Source organism: Gadus chalcogrammus, chromosome 8 (genome assembly GCF_026213295.1).
Source record: "Gadus chalcogrammus isolate NIFS_2021 chromosome 8, NIFS_Gcha_1.0, whole genome shotgun sequence".
Classification (NCBI taxonomy): domain Eukaryota; kingdom Metazoa; phylum Chordata; class Actinopteri; order Gadiformes; family Gadidae; genus Gadus; species Gadus chalcogrammus.
In genome coordinates, this window is record NC_079419.1 from 713,844 (window position 1) to 734,277 (window position 20,434).

Genomic DNA, 20,434 nt, shown 5'->3' on the forward strand with positions numbered 1-20,434 from the left:
CCATTCCCTCAAAACACTTAAGAGTTGTTGGAATATGTTGTCATTATATACATTTTAAAGGTTTAACACACACACTCTGAAGAACACCCTGACTGACCTCAGAGCTCCTCAGTTCCATAAAAACCCCCCCTTGTTCAAAGGTTAAAGGTCAGCTGGTCACTGCCATAGGTCTCCAGATATTTGATAGGCCTGGCTCTGGAGTGGTGAGATACATGAAGGCTCAATGTTGGCTAGGGGACGCTGGGGACCGTGTGGAGGCTGGAGGCCGTGTGGAGGCTGGTGAGGTGACCATGTGGAGGCTGAGGCTGGGGACCGTGTGGAGGCTGAGGCTGGGGACCGTGTGGAGGCTGGGGACCGTGTGGAGGCTGGGGACCGTGTGGAGGCTGAGGCTGGGGACCGTGTGGAGGCTGGTGACTGTGTGGAGGCTGGGGACCGTGTGGAGGCTGAGGCTGGGGACCGTGTGGAGGCTGGGGACCGTGTGGAGGCTGGTGACCGTGTGGAGGCTGAGGCTGGGGACCGTGTGGAGGCTGAGGCTGGGGACCGTGTGGAGGCTGGGGACCGTGTGGAGGCTGGGGACCGTGTGGAGGCTGAGGCTGGGGACCGTGTGGAGGCTGGGGACCGTGTGGAGGCTGGGGACCGTGTGGAGGCTGGGGACCGTGTGGAGGCTGAGGCTGGAGGCCGTGTGGAGGCTGAGGCTGGGGACCGTGGTGAGGCTGGTGACTTTAGAAACGGGGCAGGAAGGCCTCTTGGTTTTAATTTATTCATCAATAAATCCTGTTTTGAATAAGTTGTTGATGTTCTTTGATGATCCCACGATGTTTCTATGACAACACAGGTAAGACGTCCTCGGTGTGTTGAGGTGTATAGTCATACTCAATGTAGTGTAAGCGAATTTGTGCGTTTTGGCAGTGCAAGTAGCACAACACATTGTAAAAGCGAAGCTATAAACTAATACCAGATAAAATAAACAAAAATAGCGAAACAAGAAGAACATACAAAATTGGTGAAAATTTGTACAAATAAACACTGCAAATTATAATATACAGCAGTAGTGCAAAGTAAAGTATGTACTTCTGAAGTTTATTATAATGTATTTGACCTGGTTTACTCCATATACGCTTTGCCTTGTTAACCAACATGGTAATCTTTCAAGTTCTCTTAAATGAAAATTGCGTATCCGCGTAAAGACTTATGTTTTTTCCTACCTGTCATTTTTACAATTGTTATCTTGTGTTTAGTAATACAAATATGAACAGATTAAACATACATGTTCGTTCTTGCTTGAGTAAAGCTTTTAGAATGGGCCAGCGACAAATGTGGGCCATATACGAACAAACTTTAGGTTGTCAGCGTGGGGACAGAGGGAAGAGATACGAGAGAAGCGAGGGGCCGTCCGGACGTTTTATCTTGGCTTTATGTTCGACTTTCGCCATTATTCGTTTTTTGCAGCAGCTTAGAGTGACTCAAACTCTTCCCCCGGCCTCCCACAGTTTGAAAATATGAATCAGTTCCTTAATTAACAATCTGTAAGGCCGTATCATTCATCTTGTCTTCCTTTATAATGGCGTACTCGAATCGAACAATACTTTTCTGTCGAGGTAATTTAGTCTTGAACGCAGTCTTGCGCATTGCTGCCCCCTACAGGTTTGGTCTGCACAACAACTAGTCAAGACTAAATAAAAAATAAATATATAATAAAATAAATAAATATCTACAAAAAGGTGTTGCTGACAGACAAATGTTTATACAGCACCGTCATCTCTGCAGGGAAGCCAGACGTGTCTTCAGTGTCCCAGACACAAAATGCAAAGACCACCCGCCCCCATCCTAAAGACCCCCGAGGCCGCCTGGAAGCGCCTGGAAGCACCTGGAAGCACCTGGAAACACCTGGAGTGGGGCAGACCACTTACGCGCCAAAGGCTTTTGCATTGACACATTAAAACAGAGGTTTGATACAAAATAGTTTCACACAAACAACAATCACATGTTTTGGAACCTTTTATTAACTCAAACCTTGCGTCACAAAGAAATTAAAACAAAGATTAAAAGATTTTTTTTAAAATAATGGCGAATGTTAAGGAAACAGTGAGGGGAAATGCCGTAGAGAAGGCCAAACGTTGGCTTCAGTGTCGCTGTTTAAAAAGGCGCTTTTTGTTTTTTGAGGGTCTACCCATGCAAATCAAAAAACTGATGTGTCAATGTTTTTAGAATTGGTTTCACTCTTTTCATTGTTTGGGCGACCATGAAGCTATACCAAGCTAAACGTGTACATTTGATGTTCACGTCTTAACAGCAGCGGAAAGAATCCATTAATAAAAACAAGCACAGAGTAAATACAATTTTTGTTTACCCACAACAACAAAAAAGGATTTGGCCGTGCTGACAGGTTTAAATAGTTGAGTTGACCAGCCGCTCTGAAGAGGCCTGTGCTACTATCCTACTGCAGTGCTGACCAGTGATATCCTATCTTAAACCCAGCTCCAACAGACTCCAACGACCCCCCCATCGGGCCGCCGGGGCGGACCTGGGACCGGGGGTTTGCCGGCGGGTGGTTCAACTCAAACCCCAGGAAAGGGTAGCATTCAATACAGTGCAAAACTGCATCGGCGGCTTTGACGCCCACACCTACACGCACCACACACAAACACAAACAAGCTCCCACTCCTTTAGCCGCGGGACCAAGGGAAGGGCCTCCCCCTCCCTGCCCGAGGCTGGGTCTGGATGTAAGCATGGGAACATTGGAGTGAATGAAGAATCAAACATCTAAATCAAAACAACCAAAGTCAAATCTGTAGTGAATAAAAAAAAATGGTGTGAGCGTTAGACCTCAGATTTTCTTTTAAAATATTGAAAAGCCTTTGTGTGGATACTATGCTTGGTTGTGTGTGTGTGTGTGTGTGTGTGTGTGTGTGTGTGTGTGTGTGTGTGTGTGTGTGTGTGTGTGTGTGTGTGTGTGTTCACATGCATGTGTGTCATCATGATCTCCTCTTCCTGGCTGTATCCTCCACTGTACAGTTTCTTTTCCTCTTCAAGTCTGTGTGATCTGGGAATAAACAGGACGAAAGCTTCTGTATCATAGATCATGCCATTGCTTTCTTGGTAGTGAGCCTAGGAATATATCTGTTTCTAAGACATGACATGTCCTATCTGCCACAACATGTGCACAGACTTTTAGTGGCATCACTTTTATGTATCATTCTTTTTTGATGCACAACCCATTATTTATCTATTTCAATAAATATAGAGTGACTTTCAAAAACCCTTTCCTGAAGAAATTATGCAATAAAACTTCTTAAAAGGATGCCCTTATAACAAGCACACAACACTTATGCCAAGAAAGAAATATAACTGTTTACACCCTAGTGTTGCTGACATGTGTTGACCACTAGATGGCAGTAAACTCGTGTGCATTAGTGGACCCGTCTCTGGCATCGCAGCCTGCGGGAGCCCAGTGCCTGAGCCAGATCATTGGGATGCTTGACCTTAACCTGGAGACGGGGGGGGGGGGGGCTCTGCTTACCTGCTCCTGAGCCCTGGGCCTCTCTGTGTGAGTCTGCCCGTTTGGAGGCGGGGGGGCTCTGGGTTTGCTGTTGGGACGGGGGGAGGGAGGAGGAGTAGGAGGAGGAGGAGGAGGAGGAGGAGGACATGTGGGGGTACGTATGCCTGCCGGCTCCGCCGTCCAGGGCGGGGACGGCTGGGTTGCTGTCTTTACCTGCAGGAGGCGAGAACACAGCACAGCTCCACGTTTAGCACCGCCCCTGGCTCGCCGCGCCGCCGCCGGCCTGGCGCGCAGTGCGTGTGTGTGTGCGACTGTGTGTGTGTCTGTCTGTGTGTGTGTGTGTCTGTGTGTGTGTGTCTGTGGTGAATTGGCTGATCGTTCATGCTACTAGTAGATCGTTAATAGTCCTCGAGTGTCAAACTCAAAATCAAGTTTACCTTCATGATTATTTTTTTATACTAAAGAAAATTACTTTTTCTTTTCGAGAGAGTATTTCGAGGAAGAAACTTGATATTCTTCATTGTGTTAAACAATATTTTCAAAGCAAAGATGTACTCTTCCGTTATGGGTAAAATATTAAATATTCTGATTGGGAGTACAAGTGAAAATGTTTGCATTCTTTTATCTACTTACATTACATTTTGTTTAGTCATTCATATTATATTTTTTATAATAAACCAAGTTATGAACTAAATTATTATCCAAGTATGAATTGTACTAATTAATACTACTGCCAGAAAGAGCCTCTAATCCCATAAAATAAAAGATGTTTGGCCTGCAGCAGGTGGCCAGCCATGCAGATACACGGGGAAACAGGTTCAATATAAATTACATGCAACATAAAATGAACATGCTTCAATAGTTTCCCTTTTTTAAGCTAAGGGGACATGAGGAAGTTTGTTTCGGGTTAAAAATACGGGCTTGCATTGCAAAAAGTTGCTTGCATTGTGTATTCAAAGTGTTTGCCTTTCACAATAATTAGCATATAACTGCAGAAAATAACACAGAAAAAAGGACACATTTCAAAGAGAAGAGAAAAAAGGGGAAGTACCTAAGCCCAGCAGAGTGGTGCGGAACGTGCAGGAAATCCTCTGATTAATTTGGGTTAGTTTACACTTAGCATGCTACTTGTCGTAGAAGAGAGGCTGCAGAAAAGCTGATTTTTGAAGAAAGTCTCAAATTGATTATTCATAATATAAAACATTATTATTCATGTCTAAGATCTTTGTGCAAAATAGTGATCTTCATTGCTGTTAACAAGTGTGGTAGTGCTGGAAGTCGAGTGACCTTTGTCTAATCTTTAGTTAAAGCGATTGATTTGGGACGCATATGCTGCTTTCAATACAACTCCTCCAACAACCCCTCCCCTTATTCTGACTGCATTAGTCCCAGTCATGGAGGTCTACCACGCGGTGGAGTGTCCAGCCTGTGGCCGTTTCTGTTGCAGCGAGCACACATGTTACCCAAAACAACCGCCTCTCTAATGATGCAATGATTAATGTCAAAGAAAGCGCACAAGCAAAACCCAGACTTTGACATGCCCAAAACAGGGCGAAAAATTAATATTTATTGGTTAACAAATTACACAAAAATTCCTCCAATTGCCATAAACTGTTTATAGCATTACTTTTCCTTGTACCACATGTGCATCGTTATGCAACGTTTACATTTAAGACTCAACATTTACTGACATACATGCTGATTAAATAGGTACAAAAAAGAAAAACACATAGCAATTAGAACATATCAAACCGCATACACATTCTACCAGCTTTCGCTTCACTTCAAAAAAAAGATATTAGTAGAGGACAAGCAGAGAGGGACTCGGGAAAATCAAACAGATATTTGGTCAATCTTTTTTTTTTTATAGCTTCTCGGAAAGGTCATCTTGGTAATCTTTTTTTATTTTTAATCTCATGCTTAATTTCCTGAATGCACACTGTGTTGTCTGAGCACAGGTCAAAGGCCGGATGCCCGTTGGTGGAAAGAGCGACAGAGCAAGTTAGATATATAGATGAAAACGGAGGAAAAGGAATATGGTGAGACCACGACGAAGTGAAGTGCACACACTCACACGCACGCACACACACACACACACACACACACACGCTCATACACACACACACACACACACACTCACACATGACCTAAGGAAGGAAATTTCTAAATTCTATACATAATATTATCAACACTGTGGTCCCAAACTATTTTTTTTTGTCAAAATGTCAACACCACCCTGAGCCAAATATAACGACAGCATCAAATCAAAGTACCATCATGTAAAAAAGAAATGCATAGGAAAACAAACTGCCTAAAAACGAAAAGGAAAAGGACTGACTATCAGTGGATAATAAATAAGTGAGGAGATGGTAAGGAAAACAATGCATAAAAACAAATCAATCAAGTACATACATCCGAATAATAGTACAGCACTGTAAATAGCAGTTGTTGCTTTTTTTTGTTTTTGTTTTTCAAGTTTGTGTCTCTTGTGCTGCTGACAAGACAGGAGTGAAACCCGAGCAGGAAGTTAACAGATCTCCTGTGGTCGCTGCATCTCCACCCCCCATATCCCCCCCCCCCCTCCCCCCTCTGTCTGTTTACTTGTTATCCAGTCTCAGGTGCTGTTCCTTACCATTAATGGTGAGCGAGCGGAGCTGACCGTCCTCCTCCACCTCAACTCGCTCCTGCCCGTTCTCCATGATTCTGGAAACACACAAAGGTTATTCAGAAACACCTCCGGCATGATGCACATCCCCAATACACGGCCTCATTTACAGTCTCACATCCCTAATACACAGCCTCATTACCAGTCTCACATCCCCAATACACTGTCTCACATCCCTAATACACGGCCTCATTTACAGTCTCACATCCCTAATACACGGCCTCATTACCAGTCTCACATCCCCAATACACTGTCTCACATCCCTAATACACAGCCTCATTTACAGTCTCACATCCCCAATACACGGCCTCATTTACAGTCTCACATCCCCAATACACTGTCTCACATCCCTAATACACGGCCCCATTTACCGTCTCACATCCTCAATACACAGTCTCACATCCCTAATACACGGCCCCATTTACCGTCTCACATCCCCAACACACTGTCTCACCTCCCTAATACACGGCCTCATTACCTGTCTCACATCCCCAATACAGTCTCACATCCCAATACACAGCCTCGTTTACAGTCTCACACCCCCAATACACGGCCTCATTTACAATCTCACATCCCCAATACACGGCCTCATTTATAGGCTCACATCCCCAATACAGTCTCACATCCCTAATATAGCCTCATTTACAGTCTCACCTCCCCAATACCCAGCCTCATTCAGTCTAACATCCCCAACACACTCTCCTTTACAGTCTCACATCCCCAATACACAGTCTCACATCCCCAACACACAGCCTAATTTACAGTCTCTCATCCCCAACACACAGCCTCATTTACAGTCTCACATCCCCAACACAGCCTCATTTACAGTCCACATCCCCTCAGCCTGCTGCGACACAAAACAACAGAAGTCATATGATGTGACTCCTCAGGAGTGCGTCTACCCGCGGCTGGCTTTGTTCAAACTACAGAACGACCCCCAGTCGGAACAGAAACCAACGGGCATCACTGGACGTTTGGGTGGTGCTTTGGGGACACACACACACACACACACACACACACACACACACACACACACACACACACACACACACACACACACACACACACACACACACACACACACACACACACACACACACACACACACACCTCTTAGTGGTGATCTTCCTGCCGTTGATGAACTTGGTGGAGGAGGAGACGGAGCGGAAGCTGCCCATGCCGCCGCCGCCGCCGCCGCCACCGCCGCCGCCGAAGGAGGAGGAGGAGAAGGAGGTGAAGCCGCCGCCCCCTAGGCTGCCCATGGTGCTCATATGACCCATGGAGTTCAGCGCGCCGAAGGAACCGAAGCCTGGCGGCCGGGAGACGAGGAGACGAGGAGACAGGCGGTCAGGAGAGGAGGAGACGGGGAGACAAGCAGTCAGGAGAGGAGGAGACGAGGAGACATGCGGTCAGGAGAGGAGGAGACGGGGAGACAAGCGGTCAGGAGAGGAGGAGACGAGGAGACAGGCGGTCAGGAGAGGAGGAGACGAGGAGACAAGCGGTCAGGAGAGGAGGAGACGAGGAGACAGGCGGTCAGGAGAGGAGGAGACGGGGAGACAAGCGGTCAGGAGAGGAGGAGACGAGGAGACAAGCGGTCAGGAGAGGAGGAGACGGGGAGACAAGCGGTCAGGAGACGAGGAGACGAGGAGACAGGCGGTCAGGAGAGGAGCAGACGAGGAGACAGGCGGTCAGGAGAGGAGGACAGGGCGGGACAAAGGGTCAGGGGTCAGGATGACGCAACCCTCAGCTCCTAGTGCTGATTAAGGCCCAATCCCTCAACCCTTACCCCTTCCCCTTGTTTGGAAGGGGTAAGGGGAAGGGGTAAGGGGTAGAGATGGGATTGGGCCTAAATCCCCCCCAGACCCAATAGCCCCTCAGTCTCCCAGGGAGCATTAAGAACCCCCCCCCCCAGACCCAATAGCCCCTCAGTCTCCCAGGGAGCATTAAGAACCCCCCCCCCCCCCAGACCCAATAGCCCCTCAGTCTCCCAGGGAGCATTAAGAACCCCCCCCCCCAGACCCAATAGCCCCTCAGTCTCCCAGGGAGCATTAAGAACCCCCCCCCCCAGACCCAATAGCCCCTCAGTCTCCCAGGGAGCATTAAGAACCCCCCCCCCCCCCCCCCCAGACCCAATAGCCCCTCAGTCTCCCAGGGAGCATTAAGAACCCCCCCCCCCCCCAGACCCAATAGCCCCTCAGTCTCCCAGGGAGCATTAAGAACCCCCCCCCCCCCCCCAGACCCAATAGCCCCTCAGTCTCCCAGGGAGCATTAAGAACCCCCCCCCCCAGACCCAATAGCCCCTCAGTCTCCCAGGGAGCATTAAGAACCCCCCCAGACCGACCATCGCAGGTTAAGAGCGCCCCACATCAATTGATCCTATAGTAGAAACAAATTATAATAATTGCCCTTTTTATTTTGCCCTCGTTCCATCGTGTGATTATCAGATTCCTTTCTTTAACGACTCCACCGTCGACGGTGCGTCCGACCCCGCGGGCCGACACCAGAGGTACAGATACAGAGTGCCCCCCCTTCAGTCCTCACCTGGGTCAAACGGCGAGAAGCCGGCGCCGAACGGCGGGAAGCCGCCGAACCCTCCGAAGAAGGGGCCGCCCGTCCGGCTGCGGCTCACGCGGCTGTGGGGGTGCCGCCGGCCGCCGCCGAAGAACGGGTCGTTGGCGAACGGGTCGCCGCCTGAGGACCCACGACAAGACAGAGGGAGGCGGGGTCAGCGGGGGCGCGCTCCAACCGTGGACCCCTTACAGACCGGAGGCCTGACGCGGGGACCAGAGACGTGACCTTCGAAGGGCTGGAGACCCGAGCTCTGTCGGGGTTAGAGTCCTAGAACTCCGGGTGGGAGTCCCAGAGAAAGGACCAGGTTCCTGTAGGTCGGGTTGGAGTGCCAGAGAGAGGACCAGGTTCCTGTAGGTCGGGTTGGAGCCCGACGTGGGTACCAGAGGGACTGTTGATCTGACACTGTTTATATGTGAAGCACTTTGAGTCTGCCTTTTGTGTGAAAAGTGCAATATAAAAAAAGCTTCCGTTCCTATTATATATTTATATCTACGCCCGTCGTCCTGTGCCTGCTCTACTCAACGGGCTGATGCAGCAGGAGGAACTGAGATGTCCCTTCTTTAACCAGGTATCAGAGTCTACTGGACTTCCCGTTTCTAAAGAAAGACTTTTTTTTCTCCCGCCTACATGTCTCTACTGCCAAACTCTGAGAAACCCGACCCAGAGCTCCAGAACCAGATACAGCGTGCTCCGACCAATCAGGACCGGCTGAGAGGCTGGGCCTTGGTTATGTTTCCTGAACACTGTGTTGTGTTTGGTCGAGTGTTCTGGACTTCTGAACCGGTTACTAAATATGTGGCTACAGCAGACACACCTTGGCTGGAGCGTTTAACAACACCCACGCCCCACGTCAGTCTTGAGTATCTAGGTGTCATCCTGATGAAGAACTGTTCACTGCCGTTCATGCTGAACATGTGTTTAAAGGCAAGCGTGTAGTAAGGCCAGATCCCATTTCTACCCCTTACCCCTTACCCCTTCAAAATAAGGGGGAGGGGGAAGGGGAAGGGGTAGAAATGGGATTGGGCCTAAATCTAATATTTTAGGATTACAAATAGGAATGAAACAACTGAGTCTAGACAGATACATACACAAACCTGGTCGAAGACTGGAGGCATCTCGAAAATAATTTATCAAAGATACACTAGACCACAATAATGCCGGAAAACTAAACGTTGAAGAAAATGAATGTCAAGCAGAAGTCCAAACGCTCACCAAAGAATTCCGCAAACGGGTCGGCTCCCCCGAAGAACTCCCTGAACACATCCTCCGGGTTCCGGAAGGTGAAGTTTTCATGGAAGTGGCCTCCGTTGTGGTAACTGCTGCCTGCAGAACCACAACACAACATCCCATATCAACCCCCGTCGGAACACCAGCACCTCCTGCAGACTTCAACCGTCCCTCAGCAGCACTCTCACCTCCACCACTTCCGTTTGTCAGCCCTTCTTTGCCGTAGCGGTCGTATAGGTTCCTCTTGTTTGCTGCGAGATACAGAAACAGATTATCACCACCAGTCAATGTATACTAGGGTACCGATCATAACCTCCTCTGACCAAACACTTGCTTTTGGTGTTTTTAGTCGGGTCACTGTATTCAATGTAACCGGGGATACAATTGAGTCAGTGCTGGCTAATGTTGCTTGTCTAGGTCGTGAAGTGCGGAGAGTTGGCTAATGACACTTAGGTTTGCATTTGTTTGTAGTGCAGTAACTCATGTTTTATGACGAATGTTCCTTAAAAAATAAATAATTAAATTAATTATGTTATGCTCTAATGGTTCCAATGTTGGAAATGAAAAAGTCAATGAAAATAGAGTCTATTTGTTTCACTTCAAATGGGATATTTGTGTGGTCACGTACCATCTGACAGGACTTCATACGCCTCAGAGAGCTCCTTGAACTTCCTCTCCGCCTCGTCCTTATTCTCTGGGTTTTTGTCGGGGTGCCACTTCAGGGCCAGTTTTCTGTAACTAAATCCAGTAGCAGAACAAACATCATGCGCATGCCATCACCAGTTGATTAGCTATGGTTACGTAATCCACATGAATGGAAGACGCATCTTCAGTGATCTATTTTCTCTTAGCAACCCTTTGTTTGGCTCTTGATGATAATAAAACACATCACAAGAAGAAAGGGGTTAAGGATTGACTGAACAGTTATCATCTTACAGTAACAATAAGAAAACAAATTAATCCTCAACTGACACTTATTTAAGGATGTACCTCATCCATCATTATATATATTTAAAACGTGACATGGTGACATGAGCCGATATAATTTTTCCCTTATTGGAAGGTTGTCGACACCATGCCATTAACTGAGACTCACGCTTTTTTGATGTCTTCGGCAGAACTCTCTCTCCGAACACCTAGTATCTGGTAATATTCCACCATGGTGAATGGAGAATTAGAGATGTCCCAAGGGCTGATCAACCTGGAAAGACACAAACAAAAATGTGGATACTTAATTGGTATTTTGAAAGTATAAACAATTAAATAAACTTATGAAAATGGCTTCAAAATTAAGGTCTAAAGCCCTCATTGATGTAAGGTAGCTTGTTGAGTATATTCATATAATCATGAAATATCTTTGGTGATCACAATTGCTTTATTTGAAAACGTTTTCCTCTGTAATCAAATGGAAAATCGCATATTGCTATTCAGTGTTCTTCCTTATTCTGTATTCAGTTGATAATGCTACATTCTGCAAGTTCTACCGAAATACTGTGTGCAAATAAAAGTAGTATAAAATGGAGAACAAGTGTGGTGCATAACGGGGAGTTGTGGGGTCATACAGCCTGTTTTTGGTATCTGTTTAAGTAGGCCTTTAATAAATCACACAATATCAATTATAAGAACAATGTTTTACATTCTAACTATACGAAACGACTTAATTCTGAAATGCTCTCATACATGTATCTGGAAGGTGGTTTTTAATTCAACATTAGGACAACTTTATTGCGGTATTTGACTAGTTGATTGTCATAGCTGATACTGGCTAACAAAACACATTCGCTTGAATGCTTGATTATATGTCGCTACTGCCAGTTCCAATGCACATTTCTACGGAGTATTTCAAGTCGGTGTTTTCGCCCCCAATAACCCAGATGTACCTCTGGACCCCAACAGCAGGTATATAGAGATCTCGATGTTGTGTTTTGAGGAGATAGCTCCCGTCGGCTAGCTGCGCTAACACAGCCTTTCGTGCTAACGGTGGCTAGCCTCGTTGAACAACAAATCACAGAGGATATACAGATGTATCTACACATACAAACATTTACCTTGCTGGCCCTAATGTCCGATGTCGCTCGATGTATCGTAATGATGAGGATTAACCACCACGAAATTGTATTGTTTGTGTGTAGATGCTAGCAAGTTTTCTTCCTGATCAGCAGCCTAGAGGTTGTTATGGATTTGACGTCACATCCGCTTATACATCTTCATCTCCTGCACCGCCACATTATTTTTTTTCGGCCTCAAAATAAGTGATTCACAAATGTAACATTAATGCAAAAATAAACGTTAAGAGACCTGTTTTGTGATCATAGAATTGTAAAGTGTCATTTTCAGTTGTAATATTGGAAGGTAGCTTCGCGATACACTGCCCCCCTCTGGAGTGTTCAGACGAAATCTTTGGTAGTGGGCATGCTTCACATGCATGGTGGCCTAGTATGCTTCTGAAGTGTGAGCATCAAAAAAAAAAAAAATCTTTGCAGAACACGTAGTTTGATGTGTTGAAAAAATGTATAAATCTTTATTTTACTTGGCAACAGAATCTAATTTCCATTACAGAATTTATTGTTCCCCCATCAAATACCATATAACCCTGAATCAGAATTGCACAAAAAAGCACTTTCATACAGCACTGCTTGTATATCTTAAAATTGTGTACAACTATGAATTTCACGACAGCTTTGTCATTACTAAACCACATTCTGGTCCAAAGAAACAAAATACAAAACAAAACAAAATCATACAATTATCAAATATGATTTTGCTAGGACACTGAGAAAATAATACACCATTGGGCAAATGTAAATTACACCCTTAGAAGAATTAAAAAATAATTAGGAAAGACTTCACAGACCCATAGGTTAACCTGTCGAATACCTGAGAGTAAAATGATGATGACATCAGATAAAAAAGAAAATGGAATGCATTTTTTCCCCAGCAATATTCACCATTCAGGTATGAACTGCTATCATGGATTCCTTTAGGTAAAGATAGGGTAAAGCCTCAATGTGTAGTAAACTAGCAAAATGTGTGAAAGTGAATGCAGCAGGAATGCCAGAAGACACAAAAAAAATGCAGAAAACCCAGAACAAAAAGTCCTAATAAGGTGCAGAAATGTTATGAGAAATGCGTCAGTGGCTTAGGTATTGGACGACAGGACCGACAGGGGGCGCCATTGTTCAAGAGAACAGGGAAGAAGACATTGATCAAGCAGAATGAAAAGCCTCCTTTCTCCGTGCATCATTTTACATCCCCATCCTGATACTTTGGATGATCTGGAAGATAGCTGTACAGAAAGAAAAAACAACATTGTATTAAATCCAGTTGAGATTACTGTATTATGTAGATATGATGCCTATAATAATACAAAAAAAACGTATTTTCCTCATTCAATTAAGATTGGAGGATTGCATTATGCCGTCAAATCATTACTTTAAGTTGGTGAGTATTTTAAAAAGGGTATTTAAGTACACAAAAGTGAGACCGGGTAAATAATGCATAAGAAATGGAGAAAATTACAGAAAGACTAGTTGGGAACAGACATGTTACACCGGTTTTCTGTGCTCTCCGTTATGACAAGGTATGTTTGCATATAATACTACAGTTATTGTAGTGTTCATGCATTGGAGGTAATAGAGGTTAAGTATTTGATGTGTGCTTCTCTTGTTTATGTATTTTGAAATGTATTATCACCAGTGAAGTGTGAAGTGAGGTATTTCATAACAATCTTTATAACAGACATGGGAATACAAGTAAAGAAAGTATAATTGTACAAGCATCTACTCCAAATTGTATGTCCTCTTTATGCTGAATAAAAAAAATCTGTTAAGAAACAATATTTAACACTGTACTGGTACAGGTAGATAAGATAAGAGAACGTAAGGGGGACATTTGCAGTATCAGAATATGACCCACAGTCTGACCTAAGTGGTCAAATACACTGACAGCCGGACAACATGGTGAGTCAATAGAAAAGGATTTTGAGACTCCAGCAAGCATGGCTAATTCGTGAACCGGCCATCTTGTGCACGTGCAAAAGATGCCAATTTTGGGATAATTATGTAAGAAAAAACAGTTTAGATTGAAAATAAACCAATTTTTTATTTTTAAAAAAGGGACATATCGTGCCATTTTAATTAGCCTGATAACTTATCATCTAAAATAACATTTGATAGGATTTATTAATTTCGATAAGACTTGTTATCAACAAGCTGCTGCTTGGTTAACAAACCCAGTTATGTTTGTTTTGTGTGCTAGGTGTACTGGCTGTCCCTGAGAGGGTAAAAGCAAAAACTGCAGATAATATACACCTGTGTGAATTAAACCACCTGAAGAGCAAGCCACAAATCTAATCCTTGACAGTTTGTTGTTTAAATAGGCCTTCAATTACAAGATTAAATGATGTTCATAACTAGAAATAAGGTCATTATTATGCGTGCTGCAGATAAAAAAAAATTGGAATAAGTAGTTCATAAAGAAACTAAACTGATAATCTCAAATCAGTTTAAAAATAAAAGCCATAAACCTAGACACTAGGAATTGGAGCCCTTCTAGAGATTTGTGAAAAACGTTACATGAATATCTCAACATTTGACAATCATTTGGAAGTTGTAATTTGTTTAAATTGAAACATGAAACTAAGTAACATCCACAATGTAGAACATTGTGAATAGGCGACAACACGTACAAAAGGAACAATGTACGCTTTTCTCCTCCACTGTGTTGTGTAGGCCATAATTCAAGAGGTATTATCGGGCCACATTTGATGGTTGCGTCTAGTCCACAACAATGGATAGCCAACATCGCAATGATCCACGCAGAACTCACCAGAGCCACACACAACAAAGATGAAGAGAGCCAGAAGCCAGGGTCCCACCGCCACCTTCTCATCTTGGGTCCCCCTCTGCGAACAGACACACACCCATGGGAACAAGTCGTCAGGCTACAGGCCAGCTCACGCACGGAAGGACGACGTGGGCTTCGCCGTATGTCGACCCACATATGTGCATTAAGTACGGTCTAATGATTTTTGAAATTCTATTTGATATCGTGAGGGGTCTTTTCAAGTCACTGGACTTCCATGTACCCATATGTCGATAAATGAAACAATAGCAGAGTTCAACATGGGAGCGAAATCGTACGGTTAGTTTAAATAGGTCACTGTATCAGTAGATCTATGAAACAACATCCCATCATCTAGAGGAGCTAGATAACATGATCTAATCACATTTCCCCCCAATAGCTACCTTATAACCTGTAACTAGAAGGAATGAGACAAGTTCTGTACCGATGATTTGGCGACGTTCCCCCTCTGCGTGATGTTTTTGCTGTGTTTCTCGTTGGCCATTCGGATTCTCTGTTTCGCCACCATCTTGCAGGTTATGTTACCTTTCCACCGCTCGTAAGAAAAATACGTGTTTAACAAACTGTTTCTTGAACAGACGTTCTTCTTGGTGTGTAAGTGATCGTGGCCGTCAAATGTTTAAGGCTGAATGCTACGTAGACAAACACCGTAGTCCCCACCCACACAGGAAGAACGTGTTTAAAATGTGGTTTCTTTTTCCGCCCGACAAGTAATGTAGCGGAACCGATTTGTAGACGGGCGCCTCCAGTGGTATTGCAGCCCGTCATTTCAATCACATCATAAACGACTTGCAGCGTATGTAGTGTAGCTCTGCTTCATTTGAAAGTAAATTGACAAATATGAATAATCATTCCTATATGCGAGTCGTCACTGCTATACAAATCCATCTACCTATCTTACATTTATCATACACTATATCAATCAGTTTTTTCTTCATTCTTGATCATTTGCCCTATTTGCTGTAATACAATTTAACATCGGCAAATCTTTAATGGAAAAATGCAACCACAACTCATTTGACTTTTTTTAAACCTTTATGTTAAATCATCAAGATCATCAAAGTACTCAATGACTTGTAAATCATTTAGTCCTAGCTCTGTAGAATTAAAGTAGTGTACCCACATTAGAATCCATTCATCAGCCCATTAAAGTAAAGCCACATAAAAAGCAATTGTGAAAAAATGTCATGCATGTCATGTCTCTTTCAACCTTCCTCACTCCCACCTGTCACACGCGCACTCCCACCTTGGTCACATTGTCGTATAAACGTGAAGGGGAACGATATAAGGTGAAGGAGGACCACCGTTCAAACAGTCCAGAGTGGACACTAGAGCATAACAAGACTACCGGCTAGAGGCTCCAGTAGGCATCACCTAGGATGCTGTCTGGTAGCACAGCTTCTGTTTAAAGATAAAATCATTTCTCCACGTGTGTTTTAACAGCACTGGGAAAGCATTCCTGCCTGGGAAGGGAATGTTAGTGCCTGGAGCCAGTTGTGTCTCAGGGGTAAGGCATTACCGCGAGGCATCGGCCACTGGATGATCTATTACAGCAGCTGATAAGACTCCTGTAGCGCTGTACACAATAGTCCTTTGGCTGCTCCCGGTCTTCTGTGGCCTCTGGTAAAGAGGCTTCTTTAACAATGTTGTGATCGATAAATTCATACAAAAGCAGAAACAAACACACGAAAACAAGGAAATGTGAATCTACGTTAGCATTTGGCAAAGTCTATTCCACTGGATCCATCTTCGCCCCACCCAGCTGATAAGACCCCAGTCCCACCCTGGGACCTGGACCGGGTGTGGTTGACCAGGCTGGGGGTGTTCCCACACAGGACTCAGAGCGTTGACGAGGGGGGTCCTGATGACAGCGGTGTCGGGGGGGGGGGGGGGGGGGGGGGGCTCATTTGAGCAGCTTGGCCGTAGCCATGGAGGTCATGGAGGTCATGGTCATTGAGGGCACGGTGATGTCTTTGAAGATGGGCTGCATGATGCCCATGTAGGCCGGCTTGCTCTGGCTCAGGGTCTCGATGATCGTCTGACGCATGTCCCTGGTGGCGTCGCCCCGCACCGCCAGCAGGGCCACGATGTGCTCCTCCCTGGGGGGGGGGGGGGGGGGGAGGAGGAGGAGGAGGAGGAGGGAGAGGAGGAGGAGGAGGAGGAGAGAAGCATTGGTGACACGTTACAATCAGTCAATCAATTCTCTGTTAACATTAGTTCATTATTATTCAGCGTTACAATAAAGGTTGGGGTTGATTAAATAATGTAAGTCCATTTGTTTTACAGCACGAACTAATGTTAATGATGGTTAATTAATGCAATGTTTCCCAAACTTTTGGGAAACTTTTTTTTCGGGTGAGAATTTGTTGTGCTTGTGTTTGCGGCCATTTGTGTGCTTGTGTGTGTGCTTTTGTGTGTGGCCGTTTGTGTGCGTGTGTGCGTGTGAGTGTGCGTGTGCGTGTGCGCGTGCGTACCTGATGTCGGGGTACTTGGACACCAGCGTAGAGACCTCCAGGTAGAGCAGAGTGGGGTCCGTCAGCTTGAAGACCTCCGCGATGGCAGCGATGGAGTCACACAGCCGGTCTGTGTCCTCTCCCTGGGGGGCAGCGGACAGGGTGGGGGGGTGTCAGTGAGCCATCTATCGTTCCTCTTTCCTACGCTACTCTTGGTGTCTGTGCTCTCAGGTCGGAGCCACAGGGTGGGTGTGGTGAATACTACAGACATCCTGGTGTTAGTTCACCGGTGGGATTAGGAGCTGGAGACGCTACAGACATCGTGGTGTTAGTTCACCGCTGGGATTAGGAGCTGGAGACGCTACAGACATCCTGGTGTTAGTTCACCGGTGGGATTAGGAGCTGGAGACGCTACAGACATCGTGGTGTTAGTTCACCGCTGGGATTAGGAGCTGGAGACGCTACAGACATCGTGGTGTTAGTTCACCGGTGGGATTAGGAGCTGGAGACGCTACAGACATCGTGGTGTTAGTTCACCGCTGGGATTATTAGCTGGAGACGCTACAGACATCGTGGTGTTAGTTCACCGCTGGGATTAGGAGCTGGAGACGCTACAGACATCGTGGTGTTAGTTCACCGGTGGGATTAGGAGCTGGAGACGCTACAGACATCGTGGTGTTAGTTCACCGGTGGGATTAGGAGCTGGAGACGCTACAGACATCGTGGTGTTAGTTCACCGGTGGGATTAGGAGCTGGAGACGCTACAGACATCGTGGTTTTAGTTCACCGGTGGGATTAGGAGCTGGAGACGCTACAGACATCGTGGTGTTAGTTCACCGGTGGGATTAGGAGCTGGAGACGCTACAGACATCGTGGTGTTAGTTCACCGCTGGGATTAGGAGCTGGAGACGCTACAGACATCGTGGTGTTAGTTCACCGGTGGGATTAGGAGCTGGAGACGCTACAGACATCGTGGTGTTAGTTCACCGGTGGGATTAGGAGCTGGAGACACTACTTCCACACCGTGTTAAAAAACAGAACTTCTTGAGAAGTGCAACGAAGACGGGGTGACGGGCCAGAACACGTCGGACCGAACCCCTCAGACGCTAGTGTCTCATCCTGGCCGCTGTTACTGGGGCGTGATTGGCCGAGCAGAGCAGTGGCTGGCTCAACGGTTTAGTGTCAGGGCTCCCTCAGAGAACACGTCCTGACCGTCAACATGCTGAGGTATGACGCTGCAACACATCTGCATTACGTTGCAACACATGAAGGGTTCGGCTTATTGAGTCACCTCCGTGACTCAGTGGACTGGGGGAATACAGTTCGTGCGAGTGCTGTGACCAGGAAATGTAAAAAAAGAAAATGTTGTTTCATTGTGGCTCTGAAACACACACGCACCCCAGGCATACGCGCACACACACACACACACACACACACACACACACACACACACACACACACACACACACACACACACACACACACACACACACACACACACACACACACACACACGCGCACACGGCTTACCGCGGTGAGCTTCCTGAAGAGGAACTTGAACTGCTCCGCCTCCTTCATCATGCGGTCGGCCCCTTCCCGCCGCTCCTCGGCGTTCCTGAAGGTGATCCTCTTCTGCATCACCGCCTTGATGTACTCCACCACCACCCTGCGGTGGGCCTCGCCGCTCATCTCCTGCAACGCACGGCACCAGGCTATCGCTACGGCAACGCACGGCACCAGGGCCATCGCTACGGCAACACACGGCACCAGGGCTATCGCTACGGCAACACACGGCACCAGGGCCATCGCTACGGCAACGCACGGCACCAGGGCTATCGCTACGGCAACACACGGCACCAGGGCCATCGCTACGGCAACGCACGGCACCAGGGCCATCGCTACGGCAACGCACGGCACCAGGGCTATCGCTACGGCAACGCACGGCACCAGGGCTATCGCTACGGCAACGCACGGCACCAGGGCTATCGCTACGGCAACACACTGTCAACAGGGCTATCGCTACGGCAACTACACCGTCACCAAGGCTATCGCTATGGCAACCACACGGGCAGGCCGACACCAACGCTATGGCAACCACACGGGCAGGCCGTCACCAGCGCTATCGCTATGGCAACCACATGGGCAGGCCGTCACCAAGTCTATCGCTATGGCAACCACACAGCAGGCCGTCACCAACGCTATCGCTATGGCAACCACACGAGCAGGCCGTCACCAAGGCTATCGCTACGGCAACCACACAGGCAGGCCGTCGCCAACCCTATTGCTAAGGCAACCACACAGGCAGGCCGTCACCAACGCTATGGCAATCACACGGCAGGCCGTCACCAACAGTATGCCAGGCCAAGAGGCGCGGCCATTTTGATCTCATTTATATGGACTGTTGGGCAATCACAATAATAACGACTATGTTGCCAAAAAAAAGCCACTATATACTGATATCGTTTTTTCATATTTTAATATTGATACTGATTAAATAAGGTAACTTGAAGAGGTCAAAATTGTATTCTAGTCTGATTATATATGAAAATTTCACATTGATACAGATTCTAGAAAATAATCATTTTTTATCTGTATCAGTGAAATTCAACATTGCTGCTTGTGTTAGGACACTACTTGTACTACTCATTTTAGAAGTAAGAAATGACCAAGTTAATTTGAGACACTGGGATATGAGCTTGAGTTTCACTCTACGGCCTCTAGGTGTCGCCGTTGCAAAGCCTAATGTAAAAACACATCACAGCTCTTCAAATAATTCATATCCAAACCAGCCAGAACACGGACCAACTGAAACATCATGTAGAATTGAAATAATTGAAGAGGAGCGCCTCACCAGGTTGAAGGGTTTCTTGATCTTGTTGAAGTCGTTGAAGTAGTCCTCCACGGTCACGCAGATGGTGTCGACGGCGTGGGAGCCCAGCAGCCACTTCCTGGTCAGCAGCTCGTTGAGGTGGAGCTGGGCGAGACACAGGCAGGGTTAACCTCCGGCGCCGCCCCAGGGTACCACCTGGACACGGCTGGGGGGCGCTTAACCCTAACCCTAACCCTAACCCTCCATGTCTGGCTTCTGCCGGTCTGTCGGTGTCTTTTTCTTTTAAGGTGGAATATAAAACCACCTAGCCTGGCTAACGCCAGACC

At 46.5% G+C, this 20,434-nt stretch overlaps 3 protein-coding genes across 4 annotated transcripts in view; all 3 read right to left on the reverse strand.

Moving 5' to 3' along the window:
- Window positions 1-2,890: 2,890 nt before the first annotated feature.
- On the reverse strand, window positions 2,891-12,525 carry dnajb6a (DnaJ heat shock protein family (Hsp40) member B6a). 2 transcript variants are annotated; one of them, XM_056596820.1, is made up of 10 exons: window positions 12,011-12,525; window positions 11,059-11,163; window positions 10,591-10,700; window positions 10,151-10,213; window positions 9,948-10,058; window positions 8,706-8,855; window positions 7,275-7,473; window positions 6,132-6,202; window positions 3,521-3,712; window positions 2,891-3,043 (listed from the first exon to the last, which is right to left on the reverse strand). In XM_056596820.1, the coding sequence occupies exons 2-10, from the start codon at window positions 11,121-11,123 to the stop codon at window positions 2,976-2,978; spliced, it is 1,029 nt and encodes a 342-aa protein (XP_056452795.1). In that variant the 5' UTR covers window positions 11,124-11,163; window positions 12,011-12,525; the 3' UTR covers window positions 2,891-2,975. The 2 variants fall into 2 exon arrangements, with proteins under 2 accessions (XP_056452795.1, XP_056452797.1); XM_056596822.1 differs by lacking the exons at window positions 2,891-3,043; window positions 3,521-3,712 and having other exon boundaries at window positions 3,735-6,202.
- Window positions 12,526-12,623: 98 nt separating this feature from the next.
- On the reverse strand, window positions 12,624-15,498 carry LOC130387650 (stress-associated endoplasmic reticulum protein 1). The gene is made up of 3 exons (XM_056596850.1): window positions 15,250-15,498; window positions 14,790-14,865; window positions 12,624-13,248 (listed from the first exon to the last, which is right to left on the reverse strand). Exons 1-3 carry the CDS (start codon window positions 15,331-15,333, stop codon window positions 13,208-13,210), a joined length of 201 nt encoding a protein of 66 aa, XP_056452825.1. The 5' UTR covers window positions 15,334-15,498; the 3' UTR covers window positions 12,624-13,207.
- Window positions 15,499-15,816: 318 nt separating this feature from the next.
- The window catches only part of exoc3 (exocyst complex component 3), a 15,871-nt gene continuing 11,253 nt past the window's right edge, over window positions 15,817-20,434 (reverse strand). The window contains exons 13-16 of the mRNA XM_056596797.1: window positions 20,130-20,252; window positions 18,809-18,970; window positions 17,300-17,421; window positions 15,817-16,924 (exon numbers count right to left, since the gene is read on the reverse strand). Of these exons, the coding sequence (XP_056452772.1) occupies window positions 16,729-16,924; window positions 17,300-17,421; window positions 18,809-18,970; window positions 20,130-20,252 (603 nt within the window). The 3' untranslated portion in view covers window positions 15,817-16,728. The remainder of the gene's footprint in view (window positions 16,925-17,299; window positions 17,422-18,808; window positions 18,971-20,129; window positions 20,253-20,434) is intronic.